Source organism: Ursus arctos, unplaced genomic scaffold (genome assembly GCF_023065955.2).
Source record: "Ursus arctos isolate Adak ecotype North America unplaced genomic scaffold, UrsArc2.0 scaffold_30, whole genome shotgun sequence".
NCBI lineage: Eukaryota > Metazoa > Chordata > Mammalia > Carnivora > Ursidae > Ursus > Ursus arctos.
The window spans coordinates 21,386,813-21,401,572 of record NW_026622986.1 but is presented as its reverse complement, the minus strand read 5'-3'; the positions used below and the strand labels follow the sequence as shown (position 1 = coordinate 21,401,572).

The window sequence follows — 14,760 nt, the reverse complement described above, 5'->3', positions numbered from 1 at the left end:
GTTCTCCTACATCAATCACATTATATCCACACTGCAAAGATTCACATTTTTACCCAGTTTTCTAACCATAATTTCTTTCTGAACATGGTAGCTTTATTCCTGGGTTCTCGAATTGGATTCTTCTCTTGCTTAGTTAGATTAAGTAAATGAGTCATTTTTTCAATAAGGGCCCACGAGTCCTACAGTTTATGAATTGTTGTAGGTTTTATTTTAGGAATTTCTTCCCTCTATTTCTGTTAATATTTTTGTTCCATTTATTTTATTGTCTTCCCCAGAGGTACTAATTATTTTTATTGCAGATCATTTTTGTCTTCGGTAGCTATCTTATTCTGCAACATCTGATTTGCATTTCTTTTCCGTTTTATTTTGCTTTCTTTTTCTCAAGCTCTATCCTTCATGATTCGGTTTGCAGCACTGTCCATTTTACTTTTTGCTATCCTGACACGACTTTCATTTCTATAATGGCTTTATTTTTCTCCTCTTTCTATTTTCCCTGACCCCTGATACTTTTCCAGCCCAATTACTGTCTTACCATTGCTTTTTGAGCTGGTGTATACATTTATTTGAGTTCTTGTTTTGAAGATGCCATGTTTTATTTAATCCCTGAAGCCCATGGAGGCATGTATGTTTGAAATTTTCTTCTGCTTCTTCACATAATTTTCTGTTGTATATTCTGTTTTTTGTTTACATTTCGTACCTTATTTTAGAAGTATAATATTAGTAGAGCCTCAAACTGGTTCCTTTCTCATTATTATTTATTTTTTAATGGAGGCCACTTGAATCGAGGAGTTTGCTGGAAGATGAGGTGAAATAGGAACTTTGTGGCCACACTGTTTCTGGGTAGGACCTGCACTAGCCTTTAACCGAACAGTACACCTCTGTTCTGAATCCATGATCTTGCATTCAGGGCGAGCAGGAAATCTGTCGAGGTTGCAAAGGCACTTTCAGCCCAGTGATTTGGATTTTTCAAATCTCTCTTCTCCTGACTTAGAACAAACAACTGCCAGGTGCATCTGGTCTTCTCCCTTGCCGTTCTCTCCTTCTTGATTCTGTTCAAGATATGTAGAGGTTTGCCTGTGATTTTGCCATCCTCATTCAGTTCTGTCCCATTTCCACTGCATTGGACACTATTCTTCATAGTTTTCTTTCTTGTTTTGGCTTATCTCTAAATCCTATTTTCATTACTGATGGTTTTCCATCCCCCTTTCCCTTCTTTTCTTATTTCTATTAGGAAAAGGAATAGAGTTTTAGAATAGAAGTAACTTTTTTCCTGCCACATTCGATCAGAAATCCCAAAGAAAACTGTTTACAAGTCCAATTTCTGCACTAATTGGTAAATTCTTAAAGACAAAGACTAGATTTTCATCATATCTGTGTTCTCCCCAAGGGCTCAATACCTTGCATGTAGTAAATGTTCAAATGGTCAATATATGTTGTTTTATAAAGTTTAAAATCCCTAGAGCCTCTCATTAGGCCTAAGTTTTCCATTAAATTTCTACCCGTTTTTAAAACATGACCTCAGCATAGCTCCTATATTTGACCTAGACATGATAACACTCTTTCTACATCAGGCTAAAAGGAATACCAAAGGAGAAATTGAAAGCCATAGGAAGGCAGACTCTTTTCTTACAGACAAACTTACAGACCTTTCATGTGAGCTGGAAGTACCTACCTCCATTCTTCCCTCTTCCAAGCCTTCTTATATGTGAATAGTTTATTTATTATCATCTATTAAAATTAACACCAAAATATAATTAGCACTAAAACAGGACAGAGTACCAGAAAGAAGGAAGCTACACAGAGAAAGAGATGCAGAAATCTGCATAGCATTCCCTTTGAGTGTCTTGTGCATATATCCGGTGAAATGCCATGAGGGAGGGCAAAGAACAACTTCTGGGAAAAGAACAATGACTGGGGAACTGTAGGCCAAAAAACTAGGTCACCCAGAGTAGGAAGATCTAGTTGAGTACTTGGGGTATTTTATCATTATTATTACTGAAGTGGAGTTGGCATACAATGTGATATTAGTTTCAGGTGTACAACACAGTGATTCAATGAGGGCTCATTTTTCTCCACATTCTCACCAACACTTATTATTTCTTGTCTTTTTGACATGAGCCATTCTAACAGCTGTGAGGTGATATTTCATTGTGGTTTTCATTTGCATTTCCCTGAGGATTAGTGAGGTTGAGCATCTTTTTATGTGCCCATGGGGTATTTAATAGAGATCTAAGAAAGTTCATATCTTAGTAGTGGGATTAGACTATCCTTACAGTAAAGGCTACTTAAGACCCATTTTTAAAAATGCTTAAAAATATACCCTGAATCAAGCTGATTTGCAATTAACTGCCTGTGAGAACAAAATCCAACAAACTAGAGAACTCAAAAATGTAAAACTTGCAATGCCAGGCTCCTAATAAAAAAAAATTACAAAAATGCTAAGAAACAAGAGAATGTGACCCATAACCCCATAACTGGGAAGGGGGTGGGGGCAGGGAGGTGGTGGTGGGGAAATCCATCAATAGAAACAGACCCAGCACTGAGAGAGATGATGGAATTAGCAAAGATTTTAAAATAGTCATTATTAATATCAATTTATTCAAAGACCTGAGGGAAAACAAAAACATGAAAAGACAAATTGAAGACATAAAAAAAGAATTAATTGAAATTTCTAAAAATGAAAAAAATCTGAAACAAAAAGTTACACACTGAAGAAAAAAAAAATAACCTGAAGCTATAACAATACACTGTGCATCCAAAATGAAGCACACAGAGAAAAGGAGAGTAAAAATGAATACCCTCGGTGACCAGCAGAGCAACATGAAGGGATCTAATATACGTATAATTTGAAGTAAGGTGAAAATAGGGAACAGAGAAAATATTCGAATAATGACCAAAACCTTCCCAAATTTGATGAAAACTATACAAAGAAAAGCACAAGGCCCAAGCAGAATGAATAAAGAAAAATATACAAAAATAGATCAAAATAAAATTCCTGAAAACAAGTGATAAGGACAAAATCTTAATTGTAGCCAGACAAAGACATAATACATTAAGAGGAATCAGAAATCAGAAATTCAGCAAACCAGGTAACAATGGAAAGTGTTGAAAAAAATGTTTTAATTCATAGAAAATATGAACTTATGAAAACATCTTTCAAAAATGAATGCAACCAAGGATTCAATAAAAATTATATTTCACAATAAAGACAAAATAAAATACTTTTTCACTCAAAAAGAACGGACATAGGGATGCTTGGGTGGCTCAGTTGGTGAAGTGTCTGCCCTTGGCTCAGGTCATGATCTCAGCACATGACCTGGCATTGAGTCCTGCATCAGGCTCCTTGCTCAGTGGGGAGCCTGCTTCTTCCTCTGCCTGCCACTCCCCCTGTTGTGCTCTCTCTCTCTCTGACGCATAAATAAAATCTTAAAGAAAAAGAAAAAAAAAAAAAAAAGAACCGACATAATTTGTCCCCAGCCAAATGTACATGATAGGAAATGCTAAAGGATGTGTTTCAGCAAGAAAGAAAATTATATCACATGCAAATTTTGATTTAAAAAAAATGAACAGTGTTAAAAACAGACGATATGCAAATAAATATAAAATATTGCATGTCCTTTTTAACACTCTTTAATAAATATTTGACTAATCCAAAAACAGTAACAACATATTTGGAGTTTTAACACATGTAGCAGTAAAATGTATGACAAAAATAGCAAAATATACAGGAGAGTAAGATGGATGTATATTGTGGTAATTAACACCTGAAGTGCTACAATGTCACTTTAAAGTGGGCTTCCATAAGTTAAAGATGCATATTGTAAACCCTAGAGTAACCACTAAGAAAATAAAACAGATATAAATAATAAGGTACACCTAATAGGCCACTTGCAGAGAATAATAAAATATTAATATATCAAAAGGCAGAAAAAGAGAAATAAGCAAAAAACAGATTGGAAAAATAGAAAACAAATAACAAGGTAGTAGAATTAAATCCAAAAATATTAATAACAAGCTTAAATGTAAATGGTACAAACACTCCAATTAAAAGGTAGATGCTGTGAGACTGAATAAAAAAGCAAGACCCAACTATACACCGTCTACTGCAAATCTAATTTAAATACAAAGGTTCAAATAGGATAAAATTTAAAGGATAGAAAAACATAATCATGTAAACATTAACTAGCTATATTATTATCAGGAAAGTAGACTTCAGAACCAGAAATACTTCCTGGGGTTAAAAACGGACATTTCAAGGAGCATTATCAAGAACAGCCAAACTGTGGAAAGAACCCAAGTGCCCAACAACTGATGAATGGATAAAGAAGATATCACACACACACACACACACACACACACACACACACACACTGGAATATTACTCAGCCATCAAGAAGAATGAAATCTTGCTCTTTGCAATGATGTGGATGGAGGTAGAGTGCATTATACTAAGCGAAATAAGTCAGTCAGAGAAAGACAAACAACATATGATTTCACTCATATGTGGAATTTAAGAAACAAAACAGATGAACATATGGGAGGGGGGAAAGGACAGAAAGGACAACAAACCATAAGAGACTCTTAATGACAGAGAACAAACTGAGGGTTAATGGAGGAGGTGGGCAGGAAATGAGCTAGATGGGTGATGGGTATTAAGGAGGTCACTTTTATGATAAGCACTGGGTGTTGTGATGAACCACTGAATTCTACTCCTGACACCAGTATTGCACTGTATGTTAACTAACTAGGATTTAAATAAAATCTGAAAAAAAGGGACATTTCATAATGATTAAGAGGTCACTCAATCAAAAAAATCATAAAGTGTAAACAATAACAGAGCTTCAAGATAAAACGCAGCAAAAACTGACAACACTGAAGGAAGAAAGAGAGACATTCATGACTGTAGTTGGAAATTACAGCACCCTTCTCTCAGCAACTGATAGAAAAAATCAGTAAGGATACAGAAAAATTGAACACCATTATCAACCAACTTGACCTGACATTTACAAAGCATTCCACCCCCCTAAAAAGAATATATTCTTTTTAATACCATATAGAACATTCACTAGACAAATTGAATTCTGGGCCATAACACAAGTCTCAACAATTTAAAATAACTGAAATCATACACAGTATGACCAAAATAAAACAGAAATGAGAAATCAATAACAGAAAGATATCTAGAAAATATCATGAATATTTGGAAATTTAAACCCATACTTATAGATAACACATGGGCCAAAGGAGAAATCAGAAGGGAAATTGGAAAATATTTTGAACTATATGAAATCAACACAACATATGAAAATTTGTGGAATGTAGCCAAAACTTAGGAAAATTTATAGCATTAAATGTTTATATGAAAAAAGGAAAATAATCTCAAGTCAGTCATCTAAAGTCCCACTATAAGAAGTATTTTAAAAATGTAAATTAAATGCAAAGTAAGTGGAAAGAAATAATAAAGATGAGCAGAAATTAGTGAAATAGTAAAGAAATGGACAATAGATAATATCAATTGCACCCAAAGCTACTTACTTGAAAAGACCAATAAAATTGGTAAACTTCCAGGTTCACCAGCATTTTACAAATTACTAACATCAGGAATGACCTATGGTACATCACTACAGAGGTCACATATAGAAAAAGGATATAAGGAAATATGAAAAAAATCAATCCAATACATTTGACAAATTAGATAAAATAGATAATTTCTTCAAAGATCACAAATTTTTAAAACTAAATTTAAAAAAAAGGAAGCCTCACTAGTCTTATAGCAATTAAATAAAGTCCTAGTTTAAAACCTTCCCACAAAGAAAATTTCAGGCCCAGATGGCTTCATTAACTAAATTCTATCAAACATTTATAGATGAACTAATACTTGTTTGTCAAACTCTTCCAAAAAATTTAAGGTTAGTATAACCCTAATACTGAAACCATACTAAAACAGTGAGGAGAAATTACAAAACACCTAAGAAGCTAAATGTAAAATACTTAACAAAATACTAGCAAATTTAAACCAGCATTACAAAAAATAGATAATAGATCATGACCAAGTAGGATTTATCCCAGGAATGCAATACTGACTTAATATTCAGAAAAAGAAATTGATATAATCACCATATTAAAAGAATAAAAGGGGGGAATGATATAATCATGTCAAAAGATGTAAGAAAGATAGCATCTGACAAAATTAAAAACCCATTCATTATAAAAATCCTCAGAAAATGTAATAAAAGGAAATTTCCTCAACTTGATAAAATACATCTATAAAAAATCTACAGCTAACATCATCCCAAATGGTAAATGACTGAACACTCTGCCCCTAGGATGTGGAAGAAGGAAAGGATATCCAATGTAATCCTATTTAATTGACACTGTACAGAAGGTCCTAGACAATGCAATAAGACAAGAAAATAAGTCACACAGATTGGAAGGGAAAAGTAAAATTCTTTATTCTCAGACAATATGATTGCATATGTAGAAAAAATCCTAAAAAAATCAAAGCTATCAGAATAAGTCAATATAACAAAGTCACAAGATACAAGGTCAAGGTCAATAAACAAAAATAAGTGTATCCTTATATGCTAGCAATAAACAATTAGTAAATGTATTTTTTAAAATACCACTTACAATAGCATCAAAAGCCACAAATATTTAGGGATAAATTAACATATGTGCAAGATTTGTACAACAAATATTACAAAATATTGCTGATATAAATTAAAGAATACCTAAATAAATGAAGAGAGATACCATGTTCATGGCCTGGAAGACTCAATTTTATTAAGATACCAATTCTTCTAAAACCAATCAATGCGATTCCAATCAAAATATCTTTTTTTTTGGTAGAAATCGGCAGGGTTGTTCTGAAATTTACACAGAAATGTAAATGACAGTGTAGCCAAAATAATCTTGAAAAAAAAAACCCAGCAATTTGAGAACTTAACCTACTTGACTTCAATACATATTATAAAGCTACAATAATCCAAGGAGTGTGTTATTGGTGTAAGGAAAAACATATAGACACTTCTGAAGAGAGGGTCCAGAAATAGACACACATTTATGACCTATTTTTTTTTTTTTTTAGGTGTCAAGGAAATTGAGGAAAGTATAGTCATTTCAGAAAATGGTAGAAGAAAAAAGAAAAGAAAATGGTGCCAGGACAATGCTATCTGCATTTGGGAAAAATAAATAAGTAAATGACTGCTACTTCCAACACACACAAAAAGTAACTTTAAATGGGTCATAAACATAAATGGAGAAGCCAAAACTATAAAATTTCTAGATGAGGAGAAAATGGAGTAAACAGAAATTTTTTAGAACACACAGAAATGTGATCAAAAAACAAAGAAAGATAAGTAAGTTTTGCATTTTGATGAACACAAATGAATAGACAAATTACAGAACTGGAGAAAATCTTTGTTATACACATTTCTGACAGACAACTTGAATCCAGAAAACTTAAACAACTACTTACAATGAAATGATGATATTACAAACACACCAAATAATAAAAATTGGGCAAGAAATTTCATTACAGAAGAAGATACAGAAACAGCCAACAAGCACAAGAAAAGATGCTCAACATTACCAGCCATCAGGGAAATGCAAATTAGAATCATCACACACAAAAGAATCACAATAGCATGATAGGCTCACTAGAATGGCTAAAATTTTTTAAATTACCAATATCAAGTGCTGGTAAGGATGTGAAACGACTGAAACACTTCAACGTTGATTATGGGAATGTGAAATGGTAAAAACACTCTGGAAAACAGTATTTTCTCATAAAATTAAAGAAACCTACTATATGACCCAGCAATTCCAAGTATTCATCTACAAGAAATGAAAACAAAGGTCCACACAAAAACCTGTACATGAATGTTCACAGCAACATTTTTATATAGTCAAAATCTGGAAATAACCTAAATGTCTAACACCATGTGAATGAATGTGTATATTGTAGTACATAAAATCCACTGTATAGAATATTACTCAGCAATAATAACAAAGAACAGACTACTGATATGCACAACAACATGGGTGAATTCAAAAAACATTATGCTAAACGAAAAAGTTACACCCAGAAAAATTACACTCATGATTTTATTTGTGATATATTGGAAATGGAAAATTTAATCTGTAATGACAGAAAGGAGATCAGTCGCTGCCGGGGGTTGGGACACTAACCAACACTATAGGAGATGGATGTTCTAAGTCCTGATTGTGGTGGTTACACATTGGTAACATTAGTCAAAACTCAAACTACACACAAATGAGTGCAGTTTATTGTATGTAAATTATAACTTGAGAAATTTGTTGTAACGTTTTTCACAAGAAAACAGGAGAAAAACACAATTTCATATTGTTTTAAAAATAACAACATCAGTGTTAGATACTTGTGCAGAGTGAATCAATGTACTTTTACCTTTAATTTTGACAGGCTTGCTAAAATAAGAAGCATTCAATAAGTAATAGCCAGTGACTGCCTCTCTTGTTTTTACTCTGTTATACATATATATTGTGCATGACTATTGCTTGAAAGTAAAGAATTAAACAAAGTTTAATATCATTACAGAACCACGCATTTAAAAGTCAGGCATATTCTTACATTTCAATCCTTTGTCTCGGAGACCAAAATACTGACTTCTCTCATTCTCATTCTCTCAAACTGAAAATTAAAAATAAATAAGGGCAAAAAAGAACATGCCATCTTCTCATAGAATATAGAATGTTTCCCTTCTCCTAAACTCTTTCATTTAAATATGATTTATCCTCCAATGAAGGCGCCAGAAACCAGTATCTTACAGTGTTTTTCAATCACATTTTCCTTGCCATATACTTATTAAAGCAATAAGCAACCTTACTCACTTCGATTGTCTTGGCCAGTAACTGTGTGTGAGGAAAATTATACTTGTATACTTCGTTAGCGACAGTGTTCACATCAACGGCGGCCACCACTTGCGCAGGCACACAGCTTTCTGTAATGATAAGTGAATATCTTAAAATGTAAAGGCCTTAATATCAACTTGGTCACTTTACAGAGAAGTCAAAATCCAGAATTTTGTAGTACCTTTCCTCACTTCCTCAATTACCTAGCTAGATCTCAGATTTCCAACGGACAACCAGGCCAGGGAGTTATGAAATGGAATATTTGCATACTTCTGGTTCATCTCTCTAAATAGCATTCTGACGCTAAAAATAAGATTTAAATGTTTTAGTCATTATCTCTTTACATTTGTCTTCCTCACTCCATTTAGATATATACTTATGAGTTAAACAGAAAGTTTTCCTAAGTTAAAACAAACCAAAAATAGAAAAGGGAAGTATATTTTTAAAAACCGTATCACTTGGAACTCTATATGAATAAATTGACTACCATTTGCTCCTCACCTTCTAACATTAATACAAAGCTGCTTCCCATTATCACTGAAAATGCTTTTACATAAGTTTTATAAGTTTGTAAACAACAGTTTTATTGAGATACAATTCACATACCCACAAAATTCACCTGCTTAAGGTTTAGGTAAGTTTTTAACTGAAATGAACAATTAATTGGTGTCCAAATATAAAAACTACATAGATTAAAAATTAAAAATCTTTAACAGACCAGGACAGAAAGGAGTAAAGGAAATAATTTCAAGAGCATGCCTTCATGGCCCTTCTCTCTAGCTGCTAAAAAAAAATAATTGTCAGGGGTGCTTGGGTGGCTCAGTCGGTTAAGCCTCCAGCCTCCCACTATTGATTTCAGCTTAGTTCATGACCTAGGTTGTGAGATCCAGCACCACCTTGGGCTCTGTGCTGGGCATGGAGCCTGCTTAAGATTCTCTTTCTTCCTCTCTCTCTACCCCTCCCCCACTCTCCCTCTCTAAAAAATAATAATAATAATTTTCAAAATGGTGTCAAAGAGTTTTACTCTAGTTCCAATGGCAGTCAAAATCTGAACTATGTAAACATGCATAGCTGCTATTATATTTTGCAATTACCACCCCCATTGCACTTCTTACCCAAACACATACAAAAACGATGATGTATTTCCCTATCCCAAATCAGGAGAAAATGTGAAGTTTTAAAAATAAAAGTATTTAAGACTCCTTAGGAAAACCACCAGAAAAAAATTACAAAATTGCATAGTACCTCCAAATAGCTATTTCTTTAATAACCATTTGCTGTTAATAGTTAGCATAGGTACCAAATATCAAAAAACGACAAAAGAATTTAGATGTGAGGAGCTAGGGCTCTGGTAGGAGGTACCAGAAATAAAACTCAGTTCACAGAAGGTGGGGTAAAAAGGAAGGCTCACACACTCAGAAAATAATCACAACTATACACTGAGACCTAACAGAGATGATGTCCAAGACAAAACAAGGGCATAAATATCTCTAAGTAAATATTTGCTGAATGTCTGCTATGCTCAAGACACTCAGCTAGCACGTTATCTCCCAGGTACTTTGCTACCTTGTAAGTAGGTCACTGGAAACTCTGAGGTCCAGTTAGTAATATCATAGGTAGCTGCCTCCAATGAGTTTAGAATCAATAGCTAGTTATTTGCCTTAGCATAAAGTTATAAATAACACCTTTGTCAAAGACATCAGAGAAATCTTAAATCAGGATCATAAATCAAGAAAGCTTTAAGCAGGGGCACCTGGGTGGCTCAGCTGGTTAAGTGTCTCCCTTCAGCTCGGGTCATGGTCTCAGGGTCCTGGGATGGAGCCCCACATCGGGCTCCCTGCTCAGTGGGGAGCCTGCTTCTCCCTCTCCCTTTGCCCCTCCCCTCTGCTCATGCTGTATCTCTCTCAAAAAAATAAAATCTTAAAAAAAAAAAGGCGGCTTTTAAACAAATTAAAAAATTAGTATATAAGGATTATTTTGCAAAATCACAAACCTGTTATAATTCAGATCAAGAATTAAGTTACTACTAAGCATTGTAAGAGAGCTCAGAATTACAAAAACTTCACTGTAGTATTTTACTGTTTTGTTAAATAAGATATCTTGTTATTAGCATGATGAAGCCTGCTTGCATTTCCACGCTATATGCAGCAATCGGGGATTGCCTGGAGTTGGTTAATACAGCTTTTCTCTTTTTTCAGGCTGACTGACAATACACAGTGATGAGCAGAATCTGCACCACAATCAATAATTAACTTTATGTTCTTGTATCATGTGCCTGAAAGACATAAAAACTTACAAAAAGCAACTGCTAAATGAATGTTTTATGTGGCTACCCAAGAACCGATGAACCAAAAATTCTTTCTCAGAAAACAGATTTTAAAAGTCAGTAAGCAAAAGCACTGTTATTAATGCATTATTTTAGATTGTTATAAAATTAGGATCCACTGCATGCCCCAAAAAGTTATTTCTGTGGTGAGAAATGAATGTACTAAGATATTACTAACAATAATTCAACTTGCCTTTTCAAAACAGAATTGTTCTGGTGTGTTTCTAAGGAAAAAGTTAGTTTTATAAATAACAATTTTAAAAAGCAAACCTGGTGGTATGTAAGTGATGAATCACTGAATTCTACTCCAGAAACCAATATTGCACTCTATGTTAAATGACTAAAATTTAAATAAAATGAATAAATAAATAAATAAATAAGCAAAACTGTCAATTCTGTCGAAATCTGAAATTGAGATCCAAAGACAAATTGTCTTGGGGCGCCTGGGTGCGTGCCTTTGGCTCAGGGCGTGATCCCGAGGTTTCAGGATCGAGTCCCACATCGGGCTCCTCCGCTGGGAGCCTGCTTCTTCCTCTCCCACTCCCCTACTTGTGTTCCCTCTCTCGCTGGCTGTCTCTCTGTCACATAAATAAATAAAATCTTTAAAAAAACAAAACAAAAAAACAAAGACAAATTGTCTTGATATTTTCTACTGATACTTCAAATCTATAGCCTCTAAAAATCTGTCAAGCCACATACACATATTTTGAAAATGTTTAACCAAAAATATCAAAGTGAATATAACTCAATAGAATTTTGCATAAGTGAGCTCTATTACTTAAATCATGCAGGAGAGGTAATTCTTGAAGGGGAGAGAGAACTGGGAAAACCCATCAGGATCTTTTAGTATTGTGGAGCGTAGGGATGTGTTTTCAGCACTGTGATCTACTGCTTCACCTGGATGTTATTCATGGTATTTGCTATTACTCTGCATATTTATCAACAGGAAGCATGGATATAAAAGTTACAACACTCTAGTTAGAGAAATGCGTATAAATGATGTTAAAAGTGTCAGATTGGATCTGCAAGGAAAAGACAAGGGGCATCATGCTCCTGTTTACAGGAGGACTGAATTTAAAAGGCAGATTTAGGGTACCAGGAGAGACCTTCTAGGGAGATGTAAGAAATGTCACCGACAATGCACGCATACTTCCTGCTCTCATGCATGTCTCTTACTGAAGTAGGCAAGAGTCTAACACACACACACACACACACACACACACACACACACATTTGAATAGCAATAATTTCCCTTCTTTTTCCGATCACTCTTTCTGGAAAAGTTGTAGGGAAGAACATTTGGTTGGTAGTAGTGAAAGAGTACAAGTTTATACACTACCTGCCTTTCCTAACCAAATGAATCAGAAAGTTTAATTGTGCATAGTTATTAAAGTGGGGAAAAATTCAATTTTTAAAAATGTAAATATAAAATTAACCAACCCATTTTGAAGTAAGGAAAGTAACTTATTTTTTTCTTCTTTTTCTTCTTTATCATTTATTTTCTGATTTGTGTGTCATACAAGTGAGTAATTACTTGAATGAGCTCATTATGATCACACCTGAGACACCTAGTCAGGTATGTTAACACTGACATCTAGTTGTGAAATGGAAGATCAGTGGAACATATCCCATGTCTATTTCCTTTCGTTCAAACTGACAGCTTAAGAATTAAAGTACTAAGCAAAAACAGATCTGAAGGATTCTGAATTTAAAATGATTGCTTAATGTTTTATCCCTATTGGCAAGGTATATTTCTTGTTCCCTTTGAAAGATTCTTGCTTTTCAAAACTTGCAAATAAATCATTTCTCTGAATTAAATTTAAAATAAGTTTCAAATTTTTCATAAAATTCATCTAATTTGCTTAGAAAATCTCCTTAAAAGATCAGCTAACAGCAAACAACAACAAAAAACTTACTTTGGGTCAAAACATAAACTAGATCATTGTTTCTAAGATCTAACTAAATACAAGAGCCTATCAACCAGAGAGTGGACAGGAACTGCTTGAGATCTGTGTACAGACCAGAGCTGGGAAAGTGGCACAAGAGAGAAAGGTACCAAATTAATATTTAAAAAGGACACACTGAATTTACATGGAAAGGAAAATAAAGATGCTATGCCAGATAATACGCTGCAATTTGGAGAAGAGGAGCATTGCCTCCTCTACTTTGAGAAGGATCTTGAGAAAGAACTAAGGTGTAAGAAAGAAGAACATGATAGTTGTTTGTGCTGTCTGGCCTTTTTACTACTGGTTTGTTTCTACTATTGGTTTCTACTATTGAAAAATAAATATAATGGCTGGTACTCTAATCACCACGTTAGTCCATGAAGAGAAGGGCCACTTTACAGAGCTGGCAAAGCAAAGAATTGGAAGGAGTTGAGGTCCTAAAGGATTTCACAGAGTCACTGTAGCAGCTCTGGATTACTATGTCCAGATAACTTTTTTTTCTTTTTTAAGATTTATTTATTTTTTAGAGAGAGAGAGAGAGAAGGAGAGAATCTCAAGCAGACTCCCCACTGAGCACGGAGCCCTACACAGGGCTCCATCTCACGACCCTGAGATCATGACCTGAGCCGAAATCAAAAGTCGGACACTTAACCGAATGAGCCACCCAGTGACTTACTTTATGTGAGAAAGAAACAAACTCTACCTTCTTTTAGTCACTATTATTTTGGATGTCTCTATTATTGACAGTTGAACTTAATGCTAACAGATGCAGGAACCTAATCCTAACAGTTCCTCAGTTGTTTAGACAGTGGGTATGTGTGTGTGTGTATGTGTATGTGTATGTGGTGAGAAGAGAATTTCAGGTTCAATTCATGATTAGACCGGATCAATATAATTCAAAAAACATTTATTGAGTAATGTGTGCCAAGCATTCTGCTAGACCCACAGGGATGAATATATAAAGTTTATATTTATGGAGGTCAGGGGAGTTTTAAAATTAAAGCAACATTGTTTTTCTCTGAGATACAAGAATTCCTCCTTTATTTGTTTTTAAAGATTTTATTTATTTATTTGACACAGAGACAGCCAGTGAGAGAGACAGCCAGTGAGAGAGAGACAAGCAGGGGGAGTGGGAGAGGAAGAAGCAGGCTCCCAGCAGAGGAGCCTGATGTGGGGCTCGATCCCAGGACTCTGGGATCACGCCCTGAGCCGAAGGCAGACGCTTAACGACTGAGCCACCCAGGTGCCCCAAGAATTCCTCCTTTAATATAAAAGGTGATTCCCCCCAAACTTTCCTTATGAAGTGAATTTCTACCAAAAGCAAATACTTTCCTCATTATTTTAAAACTTTTATTATTAAAGCATAGTTGACATACAATATTAGCTTCAGGTGTATAACACAGTGATTCAACAACTCTGTACGTTACTCAGTGCTCACCATGCTAAGTGTTGTCACCATTTGTCATCATATAATGTTATTTCTTCATTATTTTTTAAAAGTCACATCTATGGTACTCTGAGTAGAAAACCTCTGGAGCTTTGATTTAAGAAAATATAAAAAAATTAGAAAACCAAGCATAATCATATATTCAATAA

The 14,760-nt window shown here is 34.4% G+C and overlaps 1 protein-coding gene across 5 annotated transcripts in view; it reads right to left on the bottom strand.

Annotated features, from left to right (window-relative positions):
- The window catches only part of TRDMT1 (tRNA aspartic acid methyltransferase 1), a 69,024-nt gene that overhangs the window by 33,145 nt on the left and 21,119 nt on the right, over positions 1–14,760 (bottom strand). For 4 of the 5 annotated variants that reach the window (XR_006411975.3, XR_008956558.1, XR_008956557.1 and 1 more), the window contains exon 2: positions 8,872–8,981. Coding sequence is in view for 1 of the 5 variants with exons in the window: in XM_026479000.4 (XP_026334785.1) it covers positions 8,872–8,981 (110 nt within the window). In the remaining 4 variants the exon portion in view is untranslated. Of the gene's footprint in view, positions 1–8,871; positions 8,982–14,602; positions 14,702–14,760 lie in introns of all 5 variants that reach the window. The other variant, XM_057304740.1, reaches the window with a different exon arrangement.